Source organism: Dicentrarchus labrax, unplaced genomic scaffold, assembly GCF_905237075.1.
Source record: "Dicentrarchus labrax unplaced genomic scaffold, dlabrax2021, whole genome shotgun sequence".
Classification (NCBI taxonomy): Eukaryota; Metazoa; Chordata; class Actinopteri; family Moronidae; genus Dicentrarchus; species Dicentrarchus labrax.
The window spans coordinates 33786-55136 of record NW_026136936.1 but is presented as its reverse complement, the minus strand read 5'-3'; the positions used below and the strand labels follow the sequence as shown (position 1 = coordinate 55136).

Here is a 21351-nt window from a genome sequence, read left to right as displayed (position 1 = left end):
ACTGGAATATAGTCGCCCTCAGGCCTCTTCTAAATATGAGATTGAATATTGTTAATAGATTAGTTAATATCTGTTTCCCACCTTTTAAAGTCATTGTTGATAATTATTGTGAGAAATCATTAACGTGATCAGTGTCTTCACATAGATGAGTATCATCAATAACTAAAGGCAAACTGAAGTCACAACCTGGCTCAAAAGAGTGGAACAAAGACGGAGACCACACAGTCTGTGAATTGTTATGACAATTTAATGAAGTAAACACCAAAATAATCAGTACAGTTTAATATGTGAGTGAAGGGTGAGGTGTATATGTATGAATGTAAAACCCAGAACACAAACAAAACCCAACAGTTCAGTCAGCAGCCAGAGGAAGAGAGTGAGAGAGTCTGCTCAGGTGAGCTGCAGCAGAGAGTAATCTCAGCTCCACCCCTTACTACCTGAAACAAAGAGTAAACAACCAAGCAAGAGGAACACAATAAGGCCGTCACACTGAGCAGTTTTGTTATTTCAGAAGAGAGTAGTAATCAAAGTTTTGATGCCTCCTGAATCCATCATTCTCACAGCTTTAGATCCATTTTCATGATGCTGTCAGAGTGGAGAAATGATTTCTGTACATTTGAGCTTTATTTACAGTTGTTCTCCTCAATATTCATCATTCTCTAAACAGAGTGTGAAATGATCGAATCCATAACTCATCTGCTCACAACACTTTATGGATTCAAACACATGAGAACAGTTCAGCTGACTCATTCACACATTCACTCATTCATACATTCACTCATTCACACATTCACTCATTCATACAGTGATTCAGCATCAGGAGCAGTTTGGGGTTCAGTATTTTGCTCAAGGACACTTCGACATGCAGCGGGAGGAGCCGGGGATCGAACCAGTAACCTTCTGATCAGTGGACGACCCGCTCTACCTCCTGAGACACAGCCAGATATATATGTATAGAAGCTGAATACACAAACATCAGAGAAACATTATAGAGCTACATGAGAACAATCAATCAATCAATCAATCAATCAATCAATCACAGTATGGACTGCAGGTTCATTCAGACGATGAAGAGAGGAAACACTGAAAGCTGAACGTTGACATTCTCTTCCTTTGAGCCCCTTCAACAAGATCAATAATCAAAGATTGATCAACAGACCAATCAAACAGATTGATCAGCCATCAGAGGAGTTGGATCAATGGAGCTGCTTCTGTTCCTGGTTCTCCCTGCAGAGGAGACAGAGGACAGTCAGACACAGACAGACACAGAGACATCTGACCTCTGACCTGTATCTACAGCACTGACCTCTGACTTTGAGCTCCACTATTTTCTCTCTCAGGAAGTTTCCCTCCTTGTTGTAGACGTTGCAGCAGTATGTTCCTGTGTCTCTCTCTTTGGGGGATTCCAGGGTCAGACTGAGGTCTCCAGCTTTCAGCAGGTCGTCATTCATCTCAGTTCGGTCTCTGTAATCCTGGTTCTGTTTGTCAGGCCGGTCAGAACCGTTCTTATACACATGGACCGTCCTGTAAGGTTCATAGCGGATCCACCTCACTGTAGCGTCCTCAGGCAGGTTAGCTGTGGTCTTAAAGGGCAGTTGGACAGACTCCGCCCCCTCCTCCACCTCCACCTGACAGACTGAGAGAACAACAAACCCCAACATCAGCTGTACAGACAGCAGCAGCAGTTTGTAATAACTTTATTGACTGATTACAAGCTAACGTTACAGAGAGCTAATGCTACGCTACGAGCTAACGTTACAGAGAGCTAATGCTATGCTATGAGCCACAGAGCTAATGCTACTAGCTTAATAACAATATAGCTACTAGCTTAATTACAATATAGCTACTAGCTTAGCTTAATAACAATATAGCTACTAGCTTAGCTTAATAACAATATAGCTATTAGCTTAGCTTAATTACAATATAGCTATTAGCTTAGCTTAATTACAATATAGCAACTAGCTTATTTACAATATAGCTACTAGCTTAATTACAATATAGCTACTAGCTTAATTACAATATAGCTACTAGCTTAATTACAATATAGCTATTAGCTTAGCTTAATTACAATATAGCTATTAGCTTAGCTTAATTACAATATAGCTACCAGCTTAATTACAATATAGCAACTAGCTTAATTACAATATAGCAACTAGCTTAATTACAATATAGCTATTAGCTTAGCTTAATTACAATATAGCAACTAGCTTAATTACAATATAGCTACTAGCTTAATTACAATATAGCAACTAGCTTAATTACAATATAGCTATTAGCTTAGCTTAATTACAATATAGCAACTAGCTTATTTACAATATAGCTACTAGCTTAATTACAATATAGCTACTAGCTTAATTACAATATAGCTACTAGCTTAATTACAATATAGCTATTAGCTTAGCTTAATTACAATATAGCTATTAGCTTAGCTTAATTACAATATAGCTACTAGCTTAATTACAATATAGCTATTAGCTTAGCTTAATTACAATATAGCTACTAGCTTAATTACAATATAGCAACTAGCTTAATTACAATATAGCTATTAGCTTAGCTTAATTACAATATAGCTATTAGCTTAGCTTAATTACAATATAGCAACTAGCTTAATTACAATATAGCTATTAGCTTAATTACAATATAGCTACTAGCTTAATTACAATATAGCTATTAGCTTAGCTTAATTACAATATAGCTACTAGCTTAATTACAATATAGCTACTAGCTTAATTACAATATAGCAACTAGCTTAATTACAATATAGCTACTAGCTTAATTACAATATAGCTATTAGCTTAATTACAATATAGCAACTAGCTTAATTACAATATAGCTACTAGCTTAATTACAATATAGCTACTAGCTTAATTACAATATAGCAACTAGCTTAATTACAATATAGCTATTAGCTTAGCTTAATTACAATATAGCTATTAGCTTAGCTTAATTACAATATAGCTACTAGCTTAATTACAATATAGCTACTAGCTTAATAACAATATAGCTATTAGCTTAGCTTAATTACAATATAGCTATTAGCTTAGCTTAATTACAATATAGCTATTAGCTTAGCTTAATAACAATATAGCAACTAGCTTAATTACAATATAGCTATTAGCTTAGCTTAATTACAATATAGCTACTAGCTTAATTACAATATAGCTACTAGCTTAATTACAATATAGCAACTAGCTTAATTACAATATAGCTACTAGCTTAATTACAATATAGCAACTAGCTTAATTACAATATAGCTACTAGCTTAATTACAATATAGCTACTAGCTTAATTACAATATAGCTACTAGCTTAATTACAATATAGGTATTAGCTTAGCTTAATTACAATATAGCTACTAGCTTAATTACAATATAGCAACTAGCTTAATTACAATATAGCTATTAGCTTAGCTTAATTACAATATAGCTATTAGCTTAGCTTAATTACAATATAGCAACTAGCTTAATTACAATATAGCTATTAGCTTAATTACAATATAGCTACTAGCTTAATTACAATATAGCTATTAGCTTAGCTTAATTACAATATAGCTACTAGCTTAATTACAATATAGCTACTAGCTTAATTACAATATAGCAACTAGCTTAATTACAATATAGCTACTAGCTTAATTACAATATAGCTATTAGCTTAATTACAATATAGCAACTAGCTTAATTACAATATAGCAACTAGCTTAATTACAATATAGCTACTAGCTTAATTACAATATAGCAACTAGCTTAATTACAATATAGCTATTAGCTTAGCTTAATTACAATATAGCTATTAGCTTAGCTTAATTACAATATAGCTACTAGCTTAATTACAATATAGCAACTAGCTTAATTACAATATAGCTATTAGCTTAGCTTAATTACAATATAGCTATTAGCTTAGCTTAATTACAATATAGCTACTAGCTATATATATTTTACAAACACCTTTGACCTGTTGAAACTGTTTTTTTTCTCTCTCTCTGTACAACATTCTATTGCAGCTTTCGTTAGTATGATACAATATTCAAAGAACTGACCTTTGACCTGTATCTACAGCACTGACCTTTGACCTTGAGCAGCACTTGTTTCTCCATCAGGATCTTTCTCTCCCTGTTGTAGACGGTGCAGGTGAAGGTGTCTCTGTCTCTGTCTGTGGGGTATTTCAGGGTCAGACTGAGGTCTCCAGGTTCCTGCAGGTTTCTCTTCATCTCTGTTCGGTCTCTGTAATCCTGGTTCTGTTCTTCAGGCTGATCAGAACCGTTCTGATACACATGGACCTTCCAGTTGTCACTGTCCGTCCACTCCACTGTGACCTGCTTAAGCAGGTGAACTGTGGTTTTGCAGGGCAGCAGGACAGACTCCACCCCTGAATCCACCTCCACCTGGTAGACTGAGAGGACAACAAACCACAACATCAGCTGCACTGCAGAAAATCTATTTCTAAGTCAGTCAGATAATCTGATATTTAGATTTAAAATCTAGTGGGACTTGTTTTTATTATTTTTATTTTTTTAATATTATTTATTATTTTTCAACCTGTCACATTACATTGATTATAACAGACTATAAATAACAAACCTACTGAAAAAAGCAAACTATAATAACTCTGCTCATCAGTTTTTTAGCATTTAGTCAGAAACCAAAGTATTAGACTCATTTTAACCTGGAGATGGAACATGAACATCTGAACCACATTTTGTCCCAATCCAGTGAAAACGTTAAATGTACCAAACTTGATGTCAGTGTATTCAGTAGTTGATAGAGATATCTCAGCAGATCTGTAAAAGTCTATATTTGTTCTGTTGAGGAGCAGCAGTTCATCCATCTTGTTGGCCAGAGAGCGGACATTCTCCAGGTGTATTGATGGAAGCGCAGTACAAATTGTGTTGTTAAGATTTCAATACTGTGGCATCCTGAACTTCTCTGGACTGTACTCACCAATTTTGAAGTTGTTCTGATCAACTCGCTCTAAGTAGTTTGTTAAAATAGAAACCCTGAAATTGCCGGATGGCCTCACAGTTTGACATTAAATTCAAAATGGCTGAGTTCCTGTTGGGTTTAGGATATGGCTCAAAGAGGCTTTTTTGTATGTCCCAACATGATGTTCGTGAAACAGGACACCAGGGCTGGTTTTTTAAAAGTTTGTAGGAGGCGCTATCGAGCCATTTTGACACACCCACAGGCAACACCCAGATGAAATTTAAAATGCTGCCATGTGGGACGTGTGTGCCAAGTTTCATGAGTTTTTGAATCTGTTTAGCCCCCAAAATGTGATCAAATGTTAAAACAACAAGGTGATATTCACCATGTCGGCAACATGGTTCAATAACAAGTCATAAGATTCATAAGATGTCATTGTCAACAATCTAAGGGTCTTCTGACCAAATTTCAGTTGGACGTGGTCAATCTGCTCAGAGAAATACATAAAAGTGTAATAAATTATATGTCTGGTTACCACTAGGTGGCGCTACCACTTTTACTGAATATTATCACACAGATGTGTTCAGGCTTATCAGGCACGTGCATTATGGTGCAGATTGGACAACGAAGTTATGACAACTTCTTGTTTCATGGCGAAGCATCAAATCTTGGCGCCACGGCAGAGACACACCCTTCAGATTCAACTCACAAGCAGCACTACTTTTAATCGTGATGGTGTTTACATCATCCTGACCAAATTTGAAGTTGATCAGATCAATTCTACGGTGGCCGACAAGGGCAAACGCACTGCAAACGCCAAAATTGCTGTAAACACGGGAATAATGCAAATCCAAAAACACACAAAACAACAAAACAACTGCGAGAGAAACGCTGCAAATTCGCTCAACAAAACGGAAGTGCGCCAGGCCACTAGGGGGACCCGACCTGAGGGATGGACCAGTCCTGTGGGACCAGACCCGAAAGACATGAAGAAGAAGAAGAAGAAGAAGAAGAAGAAAGTTGGCTAAGTTTTGGAGAAGACAGTAAAAAGGTAGAGGTTGATATGACTATGAACAGACTATTTTCACTGTCTCTTTATGCTGCAGCTGCTCAGGTAGACAGTGTGACACTCGGTTTATAATCCCAGACCTCACTGTCCCATACTTCTATGAAAACCACAAAACCGTCAAGGAGCAGTCAAGGAGCAAAGACGATAACCATCGGCATTATGGGTAATGTAGTAGTGACATACCTGACATGAAATACTGCCGAAAATGCACCAAAAGACCCCCAGAAACAATAAGACCAAGAACCAGGAGAACCAGGAGAACCAGGAGAGCTTTAGCCCAGGGTGGAAATCGTTCTGTGGGGGAACAGAAACATAAAGATCATGACCTCTGACCTATATCTACAGTACTGACCTCTGACCTGTATCTACAGTACTGACCTCTGACCTGTATCTACAATACTGACCTATATATATTAGTTTTTAGGGTTTGTTGCTGACCTTTGACCTGCAGCTGTATGTTTCTCACTCTCCGTTGTCCTCCTAATGCTCTGGCGGTGCAGGTGTAGGTGCCGCTGTCAGAGAGGCGGAGTTTTGTCAGCTTGAGGCTGAGGTCTCCAGTTTCCAGAGCATCAGCCATCATGGATGTTCGGCCGCTGTAAAGCTGGTTTTGGTCTTTAAGTTCATCACCTTCCTGCTGACGCTGGTGGACGGTTGGAGGATTGAGATCGTAGCGGCTCCACACCACTGTAGGGTCGTCCATGTCAAAAGTTTGAAACTCACAGGGCAGCAGGACAAACTCATCCCAGTCATACAGCTCCACAGCTGAGGCATGCTGGTAAACTGTGAGGTCACACAGACAGAGAGGTTTAATCACAGCAGCCTTATTTCAGGTCTTATTGCTTCTGGATCTGGTCGTGTTTGTGATTAGACTTTGAAACCACATCAGCACAGTTTAATACCAATAAGACAAATAACAGAACAAACTGATAGACTGACTGTATTGATTCAACATGGTGTTTAAATGAGTGTGTTAACTGTCTGAACTCCTCTTTCCTCACATCTTTTCCTTCTATCTCTCCATCACGTCTTCAGTGGGAGCCACTGATACTCAGGGAGAAGACAGGACTGATGGACATGTGGAGACATTCATACAGATGAGACAGACCCTGAGTGTTTGGGACCATCTGTGTCCATCTTGTACTAAATGATGTTCAGTTGTTGAAGCACTGTAACAAAGTTAATGTCCTCTAAAGTGTGTGTAGCCTGTAAACTAGAAAACTGACCTCTGACCCGTATCTAAAGCTGACCTTTCTACAGACCTATATCTAGAGCTGTGGTTCCAAGCCCTTTCCTTTGAGGGACCCCTTTTCTATCATTTAGTAAACTGACAATCCCTGACTGAGTGACATATTTTATTAAAAACTGTACAATTTAGCCAAACAGTGAATTCAGTCACTGCAAGAAGCTTGTGTAAAACAGCTGATTTAAATGAATTTTGAGCAGATTATTTTCTGTTTAGGGAACTTTTTATACGATTCTCTGTCTGTTTTATATATTTATTCATTATTTGTAATAATCGTACAACTTAATATGCTTCTTTTTGACAAATTCAGTGTTTTCTTGTCCCTGATGCTTGGTTCTATCAGACAATTAACTTAAAAATATATATTTAATTTTCTTCTGCTTCTGCTTATGCTGAGATATAGGCCTACTGTGTATATTTTCATTTAGTTTTCTTACACGCCATAAAGTCAAGAAAGCTTCACCCCCATTAAACTTTTAGGACCCTCAGTTTGGGAATCACAGATCTAGAGTAGGTTTTAAGGTTTGTTGCTGACCTTTGACCTTCAGCTGTACTTCTCTCACTCTCTGTTTTCCTCTTGATGATCTGACGGTGCAGGTGTAGGTGCCGCTGTCAGAGAGGCGGAGTTTTGTCAGATTGAGGCTGAGGTCTCCAGTTTCCAGAGCGTCAGCCATCATGGATGTTCGGCCGCTGTAAAGCTGGTTTTGGTATATAAATTCATCACCTTCCTGCTGACGCTGGTGGACGGTTGGAGGATTGAGATCGTAGCGGCTCCACACCACTGAGGGGTCGTCCATGTCAAATGTGTGATACTCACAGGGCAGCAGGACAAACTCCTCCCCCTCATACAGCTCCACAGCTGAGGCATGCTGGGAAACTGTGAGGTCACACAGACAGAGAGATTCAATCAGCCTTATTTCAGGTCTTATTGCTCCTGGATCCTCAATCTGCTCCTGTTTGTGATCAGACTCACAAACAGGAGCAATAACAGAACAAACTGATAGACTGACTGTATTGATCCAACATGGTGTTTAAATGAGTGTGTTAGGATCATTAATACTATTGGTAATATAAGCTATAAGAATGTGAACAACCTCCAGAGATATAATCCTGAAGAACAGAACTGAGGACAGTCTGACTGTACAGTCTTCTACATTCATCATGATTTACACAAACATTGAAAATATGCTGCCTTTAATATGTTCTTCATGTTTTTATTGGAGTTTAAACAGACTAATGAAGTGAAGATGAAAGAAATACAGATTAAAGACATGATGTTGGACTAATGATCAGATCAGAGGGAGGAAGGTTATCTTACCGTGCACGAGGATCACAAACACCACAAACATCTTCATCTTCCTGTAAAAACTACAACAAACACAAAGTCCTCATTAGTCTGCTTCTCACTAAACGAACACTTGAAAAACACATTCAGTTCACAGCCAGTTGTCACTTTCCTCCTCCTGATAATCTGCCGACACTGTGAGGAGAAAACTTTAGTTTCACTTTAAACTGTTTCCAGAGAAGCAGCCGTTGGAATGGAAAGAAACCGGCTGAGCAGCTTTCACACAAACATTATTGGTTGATTGCCAATAACTCCCAAAACGACATATATGAGCGGTGGAGAGTAGAGCAGTGACAGACACACTGGACCTGAAGGACGTTAAACGGCGGGTCCGCGGTGTTGAACTCCGACCTTTCGCCATGAAACAAGAAGTTGTCTAACCTCAGTGAAACTGTCAATGTTTGACAGGAGTCACACCCTGAACACACACACACACACACACACACACACACACACACACACACACACAGTCATACTCATAGCGCCACATACTAAACAGGAAGTAAGCTTTGTGTGCTGATCTTGATCTGATTTACATGAGATGTTCATGGTGTGGTCCACACATGATACACTGGTGCAGCAAACCCTGATGTGTGTGGGCAGCGAGGGTCCGACCATTGCTGCTTGTAGCTTTGAGTTTTAGCTTTATAGTTACAGGTTTAAAGTCTGCTGTTCCACATGTGATCCCTATACTGCCCTCTAGAGGCTGACTGTGGTAACTACTGAGACAAAATGAAACTGAAAGCATCCATTGTTTTTACCTGTCCAGTCGAATGTTTTAGGTAGAACTGCAGTTCTGTGCTTATTAAATATGTATTCTCTAAGTCATTTGCATTGTTTAAAAATCAATTATTTGACCTCTCCAACCAGTTTTATACAGCTGTCACTTTCTCTGGGTCAGGAGCGACTCCTCGGCTGCTGACTTTGTGTCCCAGGAACTTCCTTCTGAAGCTTGAGGCCGTAACCACCGAGGGCCTGAAACACCTCCTCAAGATGGTTCAGACTCTTAAAAACACAGTCTGTAATTAAAATACAGTTTTTAGATTGAATTTTACATAAATATTACATGTAAAAACAATGCAATGAGCTGTTAATACAGGTGAACACTGCTATAATACTAATTATTTTACAAGACTGCTATTTTATTTATTTATTTAAATTTTTAATGTGAATGTTAAAAGTTATAGAACTGTAATAAAAGTCATTATCCGTGAGATTACAGTAATTATTGCTATTTACACTGATAACAACTGTATTTGGACAGTTTGGGGGGCATATATATATATTCAATATTTTCTCTCTGTAAATAATCTTGGATCAACACATAGCATCCGTTTGGGTCAGACTGTCTCAATGACAACAGCTAACTGTTTCCTAATGAGAAGAGCCACGCCTCTACTTCCAGTGGAGTAAGATGGAGAATACACCTGGCCTACACAGTCTTTTTTATGACTAATAGAAGCTCAGAGGGAAGGTGATGATGTGAACCACAATACAAACACACTGACAAGACAACAAAAGCATAACACATAGAACCCAACATATTCCCTTTCCCATCCCAAGAGCTCCAACCTGTGGAGTTTCCAGAGCACCTCCTCTCTCTCTTCTGCTATACTCTATATCAAACTCCTAGACTTCATGGGGCTCAGGCCACTTTATAGTTTTCTTTACAACGTAGAGAATAAGTGATACCAACTAGATCTGTTCTCCAACTGAACCTAAACATACACAGATAACAGTATCTTGGCCTTCTAAATAACAAATAAACCAGACCCATTACACACAGGTTATTATGGCTCATAGGTTCACACTTCATTTACTGCAGCTTCAATCAGAAACTCACTGCTCTACTTCAGAGGTCAATTCAATACTATATAGTTTTAGTACATACAGTACAGAGATAACTGTACAGAGATCTGAGCGCTCTGAAAGTCCTGTAGTGTGACCAAGGCCTTCGAGGTACAGTGAGTAAAGGGGGAGCCAGGATGTAGTAAACTGGTTTGAGACCCTCTTATTAACTCTGGCTCTAAATTCTGGGGTAGCACAGAGATGTGGGCCTGAGGAGAAGGAAGGAGAAAAAGCAATAGCAAGCTTTAGCTTTAAAATGTGAACAACAGCAACTCACTAACCAACAGACTCAAATAAAGTCAACCAGCCACCCAAACACACACAATAATGCTGGCAGCACATGTTAACTACACTGCTGTAACCCATCCAGTAGAATACAGTCTCTAGTAGGAATATTGGTTCTGTATTCTTCTAACAATATAAACTGATTGAGCAAGGACACGCTGACAATAAAACCTGGACAACATCAAAATAAGAGACATTCACAGGAAGAGCAAACTGTCCCACTTCCTGTTTTCAACACAACGAGCAACGTTTCCTCAAATGTTTGGACTGAAAAAGTGAACAAAGCCATTCACAGCTTTTTCTATTCAACTGTAAAAGCAGCTTTCAACCAGCAGAGGGCGTCGCTGTGCACTTTTATAGCTAGATATCTAGAATTCTAATAGTTTGCACTACAATGTCAAGATCTGCCTGAATCAGTCAGCCACACTACTATATACCCATATACAGAGTGTTTGGGGGGTTTAGCTCCTCTCTGAATTATATGAAGGATAAAGACCGGCTGCTCCATCACAACCTACTCCACAATGACATCCATGAGCCACAAGACCTCACAACCCAAAACTGTGTGAACAAACCTCCACAAAGTTACTGACTGTTAATATATATTATCTTATATATATATAAATATATATATTTATATATATATATAATCTATGTGTGTCAAAGACTGAATATGTTTCCTGTGGAATAAAATAAATGCATCTGCTGAGGGACAGTCAGTGAGTGTGTCTGTGTCCAACTCTTCCTCACAGGTTAGTTAATGACAGACAGTCAGTGAGTGTGTGTGTGTCCAACTCTTCCTCACAGGTTAGTTAATGACAGACAGTCAGTGAGTGTGTCTGTGTCCAACTCTTCCTCACAGGTTAGTTAATGACAGACAGTCAGTGAGTGTGTCTGTGTCCAACTCTTCCTCACAGGTTAGTTAATGACAGACAGTCAGTGAGTGTGTGTGTGTCCAACTCTTCCTCACAGGTTAGTTAATGACAGACAGTCAGTGAGTGTGTGTGTGTCCAACTCTTCCTCACAGGTTAGTTAATGACAGACAGTCAGTGAGTGTGTGTGTGTCCAACTCTTCCTCACAGGTTAGTTAATGATGTTACTGAGTCAATGTGAGCAGATTGTGTCTGTAGACTGAAGAGAATCAGAGTCTCACTGATGGTGGAAATAAAGGTTTTACTTCCTTAAAACAGCCGTTTTTTGAATGGAGTTTGGTGTGACAGTGTGGAGCAGAGGGGATTTGAACCTTAATAATTCCCATAAACTGAGCTGACCTACCTTCTAATAATGAACCTTGGAAACAGCAGAGAGTAACAGGAAGTGGAGATAAACCCTCCTGTTTTCTTCTTCTGTGGTCTCGTAGTAAAAGGTGGATTAATAAACACAAACCCTGGAATTAGTTTACAGTAACGTCACATTGGACACAAACAGTTAATAAAGAGTGTGAAGCACAGAAACAGTGACAGACAGCAGAAATATGAGATTGAATAAGGTCGCTGTATATGTCAGGACACTCATCAATAACTATTTGTGTATTTTATATAGAACAACAACACAACAGCATTGTTTGCTGGATATAGGATTTATGCTCCTAATAGATACAATCAATACAGTAATGTTATTTTACGAGCTCAGAATTTACATTTACCACCAGTCAAATTAGAGGCAGTGCTTTCACTTAAAAGGGGGCGGGGCTTGACGCAATGGGACCTTCACCTGTTGAATCATAGAGTTACTACTTTAAATGTCCTACAGTGAGTTATTGTACATAAACAATCAGAGAGAAGATTGGATATTTCTATATAGTTATTGTTAATGTCTGCCACCGGGTCGGATTCCCCTTGAAATCAATGAAACCAGGCAGTAGAAACACTACCGCTGTTGTCCACAGGGGGCGCCAGAATCAACTCAGACAGTTCCTGGAGTGTGACGAGTGTGCCGTCCCCATGGAGCAGAGCAACAGGCCGTACAGGCGGCAACTAACAGTTGATGTGATTGAGCAACTGTAATTAGTGAGAATCAATATTAGATTGTGGAAGCTGCAGATATTTCACTGCTGATAACGCTTTATGGACGCTGTCACTACAGACACAGTTTACACTCATTATGTTATTAAAGGAAATCATCAATCTGAGACACATGGCCTCCATCATCACACCTAGATACAATAAGAGAAATCTGCTCCCGCTCTGCCACATGGGGGCACTGTAATCAAAGTTTTGATGCCTCCTGAATCCATCATTCTCACAGCTTTAGATCCATTTTCATGATGCTGTCAGAGTGGAGAAATGATTTCTGTACATTTGAGCTTTATTTACAGTTGTTCTCCTCAATATTCATCATTCTCTAAACAGAGTGTGAAATGATCGAATCCATAACTCATCTGCTCACAACACTTTATGGATTCAAACACATGAGAACAGTTCAGCTGACTGACACTCAAACAATAACTTCATTCAATCAGAGAAAGTGACTGAACTTAGTGTCTGTCTAGTGTTCTGACCACTCAAAGCCATTTACACTACAGCCACATTCACACATTCACTCATTCATACATTCACTCATTCACACATTCACTCATTCACTCATTCATACAGTGATTCAGCATCAGGAGCAGTTTGGGGTTCAGTATTTTGCTCAAGGACACTTCGACATGCAGCGGGAGGAGCCGGGGATCGAACCGACACACATTGGTTCTACTGGTTCCCTCCTGCGGTATCAATACACTGTATTGATTATAGGTAACGGACAGAGTTAGTGTGTTAGCTACAGGAAGTACACGTGTGTCTGATACCGCCTTCTTTACGGATTTTCAAAATAAAAGTGACCAAACGTTTTCGTGTCTCTGGCAGAAATTAGAGAAATAAAAACACATTTATTTTTATTGTTGATTGACACCAAGGGAAATATAAAGAATAAAATGATTAATCTGTATTTATTTTTATTATTAAAAATTGTCTTTTTATGTGTGGGACATTCAACCTTGTTTAACTTTAATTTAATATTGATATAATATTAATGTCTAATAAAAATGAATATAAATAATTAAAGAAATCATTTTAATTGAATGAATAATGTGTAGTATTTTATATATTTTTGTCTGTAATTTCTACCTCACCATACAGAATGTAAATGTCTTTGTATTAGCATAAACAGATATAAACAGATATAAACCGATATAAACAGATATATAGGTAGTGCAGTAACTACAGACTCATCTATCACATATATATTATATATAATACAGATTCTGTATTTCTGATTGTTTGCAACTGAAGGGTCATTAAGAATAAAGCAATCCTCAAATATAATTTTTAGATGTTTAACCAATTAAATGTGTTTAAATTGTAACATTTATGGAAACTTGTTCTTAGAATAAGATTCTTGTTTTATAAATAAATGAGTATCAATCAAATCTCTGTTATAAAATGTTAAAATTGCTGTTACAAGTTGAAGTTACATAAATGATGACGTAGCTACAGGGTGTGCATTGTAACAGTTTATGGTTGTATAATCTTTAAGTTAGAGCGACACTGAATTCTGTCACAAGATAAAACATTTATAAGTTTAGAGGGCAGAATAGATCCCAAATAAAACAATCCTGAGTCTTAATATTAGCACAATAACTGGGGATCAAATCAAAAACTTCACTTAAGTTAGGTGTATTCTTTAGAAATAAGCAGTAGGTTGCACATTGTACACGCTGCTGGCAGATATTTCCTGTGATTTTACAGTATTTTGGCTCAGTGCAGGACACAAATATAAATAATTAAGGCATAAATTAAGAGATGATCCAGTCCAACAGAACCCGACACTAAAGAGGAGCATCATCTCCAGGCTTCACTAGGATCTCTGACTGGTCTGAAGACAAAACACAAAGTGGTTCATTGATTTCTAAGAAGACTTTTTATTGAGAGCAGACTGAATTCAATCAGAACTTTATTTATAAAGCACCTTTGTGCAGAACTGTAATACAAAAAGATTAAAATATATATTGGATTAAGGCAAACTGGTCCCAGTGGACTCAGTTACACATTGTAAGTTATTGTCACAGATTGTAATTCATTAGCATAATCACCCATATGGACAATATTCCAGCAGCTGCTTGGCCCTTTAAACTGGAAGTGGTTATATTTCAACTCTGAGTTTCATTATTTTTGAGTCCATTTTGAGGTTATGTGCTTAATACATTAGACCTGCATTTTAGAATAAACAGATCCACTTCTGGTTCATTTAGCTAATTATGCAAAACATATGCAAGTTAGCCTCCACATAGCCACACTATTTGGTTGAAGCAACAAGAGCACTTGGTTATGTTTCAGAAAAGATGCTTTTGGGGTAAAATCAGTAAGTTATGGGATGTAAATCAGGATCAGAAACACTTTATTGATGTGTAACACTGAGGAGGATCTATTGTCAGAAATATAATATCCATAGGTTTGTTTTCATTAGTGTTTAATCAGCTGAAAATAAGAATGGTTGTGTGTTCGTTACCTTAGAATGAGACGTTTTTATCGACCTACGCACTGGACCTTTAAAAGCTGAAATAAGTAAAGGGCTTCCCACCGGACACAGACAGCAGTCACTGGACTGAAAGGAGGCAGAGAAGGATCAGGTTCAGAGTTTGATAAAGCAGCTCTCTGGAATGAAGTCCGACTGCCACAGATCACTTCTGAGGAAACAGGAGGAGGTTCAGTTTCCTCATATTTGTTATAGCTGTTGGTTTGTGTCAGCATGAAGCAGCCTCAGACAGACAGACTGACAGAACTACTTTATCAATCATTAAATAACTGAAGCGTTCAGCAAAACAAGCTTTTAATATTCACCTTTATTTCAAAAACATTTTAATGTCAGTAACAGAAACACTTTTCATTTGTACAATAATGATATCAAACTATCTCCTTCATGATGTCACAATGTATTGAGATATGTCAATGTGTACATACATATAATGAAGCAGTCTCAGTATTTGCTCCAAGAGCTGCAAATACAGACAGTTCATCAGTTCCAACTCAGGCAGGACTCAGTTGGCTCTTTCTCCACCTGACTTTAGCTTCTGCTGTGGCAGATCTGCAGTGTGAGGAGAGATGTGTGTGTGTGCCTCAGTAGCTGTATCTATCATTGTTTAACCTACTGTAGATGAACCCAGGACAATAGTGATATGGACACTTCAATGACTTCATTTACTGTTTATCAGACCACAGATGAGACAAGAATTAGGTTGAAAACAGACTGTTTCTGGGGGCGGGGCCTCACTGATTACACTGACTAATTATAAAACATTTCTATTGTTAATGTCACTAATTTTACATAACTTTAGAAATGTATTAATGATGAATGAATTTAACCTATTAATTATTAATTTAATCTATTAAATAATAAAAGGAAATGTTCATTAAATAAGCAGTAATGTTCTGATTATTTCCAGTCACAGTGTTTATTTCACATTAGTCATGTAAATAGTTTTACAGTGTGTTATAAAGAGTGACACATTAAAACCACTGTTGCATATTTAGCTCACTCTAAAATGTGCTGCTAGTATTTTCATATTGTCACTAACTGAGGATCATTATGAAATGAACATTAGCAACAGAAGAATCCATACTGACCCACAGACTACAGGCTCAGACCACTACTTCATTATGCTTATTGACTGAAGTATTCCTTATTCCTGACTACATCCACATGAAAACTGAACTACGTCATGGCGTCTAAAAGAACAGTAGTGAATGAGGAGCATCATGGGGGATTTAGGAGTGGGTATAACCTGCACTACAGCACTGACAGGCCTCTTCCACCAACAGGGAACTGTTCGGAGCGTTGAACCAAAAATAAATCGGTTGGGAACCTGAACAGTTGGTTGAAAACAAGGTTGAAGCGTTGAATGCAGCTCTGATAGGACTGCAGGAGAGTGAGGCTGATATCAGTCACATCAAATAACCAACAGGATCCCTCGTCAGTGTTTAAAGAATGTAAATACACTGAATGCTTTCACTTCATGAACACCTGAAGGATTATAGCTTTAACTATGTTTCCATCAAGCATCAACTTCTAATAAAAAGCTGTCTTATGACTATTCTCACCGAAGTTAATAATAATAATAATAATAATAATAATAATAATAATAATAATAATGCACAACTTACAATAATTGCATTTAATCTCAGAAGGAAAACAGTCCCAAATAAACAGCTAAAAGTTCTTAATATTTGTATTTCTTCTTGCACGCTTTGATAACTTGTATAATTATATAATATATATAATAATTGCACATTGATCCATTCATAAAGAGGACAACATAATATAATTTACACCTGATGGAAACTGGAAGGTTAGTTATTAGTCATTAAACTGGTTCTCGTAGTGTCTGAATCAGAATCAGAATCAGATTTATTGCCAGGTAGGTTTTTACACAAACAAGGAATTTGTCTTGGTGCAATGGGGCTTAAAATATACAATCACACACACACACACACACACAAAAAAAAGATAAATATATAAATCACACAAAAATATACAAGTCACACAAAAATCACACAAAATAAAGTACTAAAAAATATAGATCAATAAAGATAAGAAAGATAAGAAAAGATAGGAAAACCGTGATAATGAAGCAGACGGAAAGAAACTGTTTTTGTTGCGAGAGGTTTTGGTCCTGATGGACCGCAGCCTCCTGCCAGAGGGGAGTGGTTCAAAGAGTTTGTGTCCGGGGTGGGAGGGGTCAGCCACATTATTGCCTGCACGCCTCAGGCTCCTGGAGGCGAACAGGTCCTGGAGGGATGGCAGGTTGCAGCTGATCACCTTCTCTGATGTTCAGCTCCCACTTGAGGTCCTGGGTGATAATGGTACCCAGGAAGCGGAAGGACTCCACAGAGTCAACTTGGGAGTCACACAGGATGATGGGGCGGGTGGGGCTGGGTTCTTTCTAAAGTCCACAACCATCTCCACTGTTTTTAGAGCGTTTAGCTCCAGGTTGTTCTGGCTGCACCAGGTCACCAGATGGTCAATCTCCCATCTGTAGGTGGACTCATCTCCACCAGAGATGAGCCCAATGAGGGGGGTGTCATTTGCAAACTTCAGTAGCCTGACGGACTGGTGACTGGAGGTGCAGCTGTTGGTGTACAGGGAGAAGAGCAGAGGAGAAAGAACGCAGCCATGGGGGGGAACCGGTGCTGATGGTCTGGGAGTCAGAGTCACATTTTCCCCAGCTTCACCTGCTGTTTCCCTTCAGACAGGAAGTCTGTGATCCATCTGCAGGTGGAGTCAGGCACAGTGAGCTGGGAGAGCTTGTCCTGTAGCAGAGCTGGGATGATGGTGTTGAACGCAGAGCTGAAGTCCACAAACAGGATCCTGGCGTAGGTTCCTGGGGAGTCCAGATGCTGGAGGGTGAAGTGCAGGGCCATGTTAACTGCATCGTCTACAGACCTGTTGGCTCTGTAGGCGAACTGCAGGGGGTCCAGGAGTGGGTCCGTTATGGCTTTCAGGTGGGAAAGCACAAGTCGCTCAAAAGACTTCATGACCACAGAGGTGAGGGCAACAGGTCGGTAGTCATTGAGTCCTGTGGTCCTTGCTTTTTGGGGGACAGGGATGATGGTGGATGACTTGAAGCAGGCTGGCACATGACATGTGTCTCTGGTTAATGTGCAATAAGTTGATTAAGGTACAATAATATTCTGGTTAATGTGCAATAAGTTGATTAAGATACAATAATATTCTGGTTAATGTGCAATAAGTTGATTAAGATACAATAATATTCTGGTTAATGTGCAATAAGAAAAAACGACACCAACAAAATGAATTAAAACTACATTTATAATTTCTGTTTTAATCAACAAGTCTGTTAAATGTTGAGCACAGATCTGTAAGTGTCTGAGTGGTGGTGGAGATTTCCATGCTTCATTTCCGTCAGACAGAATTCAAATGAGCTGAGTTTATTCAAATCATAAACAGAGGAGCAACACTTGTTTACAGCCAGAGGTGTTTCTACTCATTTACTTTGCTGAATAAGTTTGAGAAGAAATCAGATTACTGCTGGTCTGTGGTGAAGCCTCCTCATTAATACATCCACTGTCACTGTACAAACAATTAGTCATTAAAGTGTTTATGATTCATATCTGATAGGAGCTGATTTCAGCCTTCGTCCACGAGGAGTCAAACAATAATAATAATAATGATTACAGTTGAGATTAAATGAAAAATGTATTTTTAACCTTTAGGATCACATTTGAGGAAGTTACAAAAACAGTAATATTCCTGCAGCTGGAGCACAAAAAATACTGTAAACAATATAATAATATAAATAACTGACTCGTAAAAATACAGTAATTTACTATAATTAGTTAATATAATCTTGTGTATTTTTTTTGGCTTTTAAATATTTAATTGAAGATATTTACACTGTAAAAACAATTAAATTAGATTTGCAAATGTATTTTAATCTTTAGAAAAATAGGATATTTCATATTTTTTAATTACTGCTTATATAAATATAAATAAGCAATAATTAATTATTCATGTTATTTTACATTAGACATGTAAATTCACAGGATATTTTTGTAATTTTATTAACATTTCCATATATATCTCTGCAAATTTGAATTATAGTTTCCTGCTCAAGTTTGAGTCATACGTCACCAAACTCCCTCGTTTGTGACGTTGAACATGCGACCAGAACATCTCACATTTACATTTATTAACTGTTTTTATTCTCACTGGAACAATGAAATAGATTCTTTCACTTTCTCCTGCAATCAAATCACAACATGCATCAGAGTTTTATAGAAAGTGGTTAAATCAGCCAGAGAGGGGCTGATATTGTCAATATTGTAGTTCTTGTGTCTTATTAAGAGGCTCCATGGTCCCTTTAGTTCCCATACTGGATACAACTGATCTGGGTCTGTTTCAAAAGTGAACACCTGCTCTGTGGAACAATAATGGGAAAATGTAAATGTACCTGCTGCAATCGATCACAGAAAGTATCATAAAATCTGCATCAAATTTGCAACATGCAAAGAACCACACACACACACACACACACACACACACACACACACACACACACACACACACACACACACTCTGTCTCTCACACACACACTCTCTCTCTCACACACAGACACACACAGACACACACACACACACACACACACACACACACTCTCTCTCTCACACACACACACACACACACACACACACACACACACACTCTCTCTCTCTCACACACACTCACATACACACACACACACACACACTCTCTCTCTCTCTCTCTCTCTCTCTCTCACACACACACACACACACACACACACACACACACACACAGGTGATGTGAGACACCAGTGAACAGCAGTCAGACAGTTCAGAGACGTCGATCAGAAGGTGAATGTCGTGTTTAAATATTAATGAATTCAGTTTATAGATGATTTATGTTTTCTTTCATTAGGACAATAACACAGAATCAACCTTTGCTTTGTCTCTTCATGTGAATCTTATATTTAACTGTGGAAGACGCAGACTCCATCTCACTGTAAGTAAACAAAAATATAAACATATTTTAAAGGAAATTGACTTTAACAAACCAAACAGGATAAAGTCTCAATTCTGTGGATAAAAGACACAAATACTAATTTTATGAGGGTAAAATAAAATTAATATAGCTCATAGTGTAACTAATTACTGTTGGCAGGGAGTAAAAAGTAAAGTAATAATATAACTTCTGAACAGATTTAATATATATAAATTACATACATTACTTATTGTCTTTTTCCAACAAAACCGATGGAAAGTTTATTAGTTTTGTAGATATTCGGTCATAAGTTGATCAAAGGTGATCCAGTCAGTATATGTTATATATAAATATTAATATATATAAAGAATAAGAATAAACACTGAGCTCCTGGTGGCACCACATTAATCTTCTGGGTAACATTGATATGTGGATTAAATTTATGTCCTGCTGACTAAAAGTTTTCCATCATCGATCAGAGTAAACACACATATGACACCAACTGTTAGCTTTAATGGGATTTAAAGGTTATTAATATTAATATGTGGCACTAGAGCAACATCAGCATCTGAGACCAAAACAATGGGACAGAAATAAATCTCTGTTAGTCTTTACAAACATTACCAACTCTGGTTTGGTTGAAATTAACCTTTAATTATCATCCACAAATTTAAGTCTGTGTCACTTAAAATTACTATTAAAAGCTGCTTAATAAAGAATATTTAAAACTTAATAAATTGAGTTTATGTTACTTAAAATTCTCTTTTGAGTCAAATCAGCTCATCAAGTTTTACAGTTTACATTTATATCTGCTAGTCACCAGTTATTTATTGGTTGTCAGAGGAAGGCTTCATCAGTTATCTCCTTCCCCACAGATAACAACAACAACAACAATAACAACAACAACAACAACAACCATAAACACAATAACAACAATAACAACAATAATAATAATAATTAAAGCTGCAAGCAGCGTTGGGCGGGACCTCGCACCCGGCGCTCGTCGGGGCGCGCCGCAAACGCGTCACGTGCGGTCGGGGTGCGCCGAGGCCATGCACGTGCCGTCGTAACAAGCGCAGACCGCAACGCGAATACGTCGCGTAAATCTGCTCCAAATCAGCTCCATATCGCCACGCAGCGCTTC

At 38.1% G+C, this 21351-nt stretch overlaps 1 protein-coding gene and 2 long non-coding RNA genes across 4 annotated transcripts; 1 reads left to right on the top strand and 2 right to left on the bottom strand.

Annotated features, from left to right (window-relative positions):
* Positions 1-229: 229 nt before the first annotated feature.
* Positions 230-1530, bottom strand: LOC127360782 (uncharacterized). Its single transcript, XR_007883912.1, has 2 exons — positions 1307-1530; positions 230-1227 (listed from the first exon to the last, which is right to left on the bottom strand). It is a non-coding gene; the product is annotated as an uncharacterized LOC127360782 (long non-coding RNA).
* Positions 1531-1532: 2 nt separating this feature from the next.
* Positions 1533-9005, bottom strand: LOC127360778 (coxsackievirus and adenovirus receptor-like; the record flags this gene model as incomplete). Its single annotated transcript, XM_051395226.1, has 6 exons — positions 8549-9005; positions 7766-8107; positions 6426-6767; positions 6171-6281; positions 4062-4388; positions 1533-1636 (listed from the first exon to the last, which is right to left on the bottom strand). Coding segments are annotated over exons 1-6 (1263 nt in total), but the record flags the coding sequence as incomplete, so codon positions are not given.
* A 2370-nt stretch (positions 9006-11375) lies between these two features.
* Positions 11376-11895, top strand: LOC127360785 (uncharacterized). 2 transcript variants are annotated; one of them, XR_007883916.1, is made up of 2 exons: positions 11376-11515; positions 11626-11895. It is a non-coding gene; the product is annotated as an uncharacterized LOC127360785 (long non-coding RNA). The 2 variants fall into 2 exon arrangements; XR_007883918.1 differs by having other exon boundaries at positions 11376-11570.
* Positions 11896-21351: the final 9456 nt, after the last annotated feature.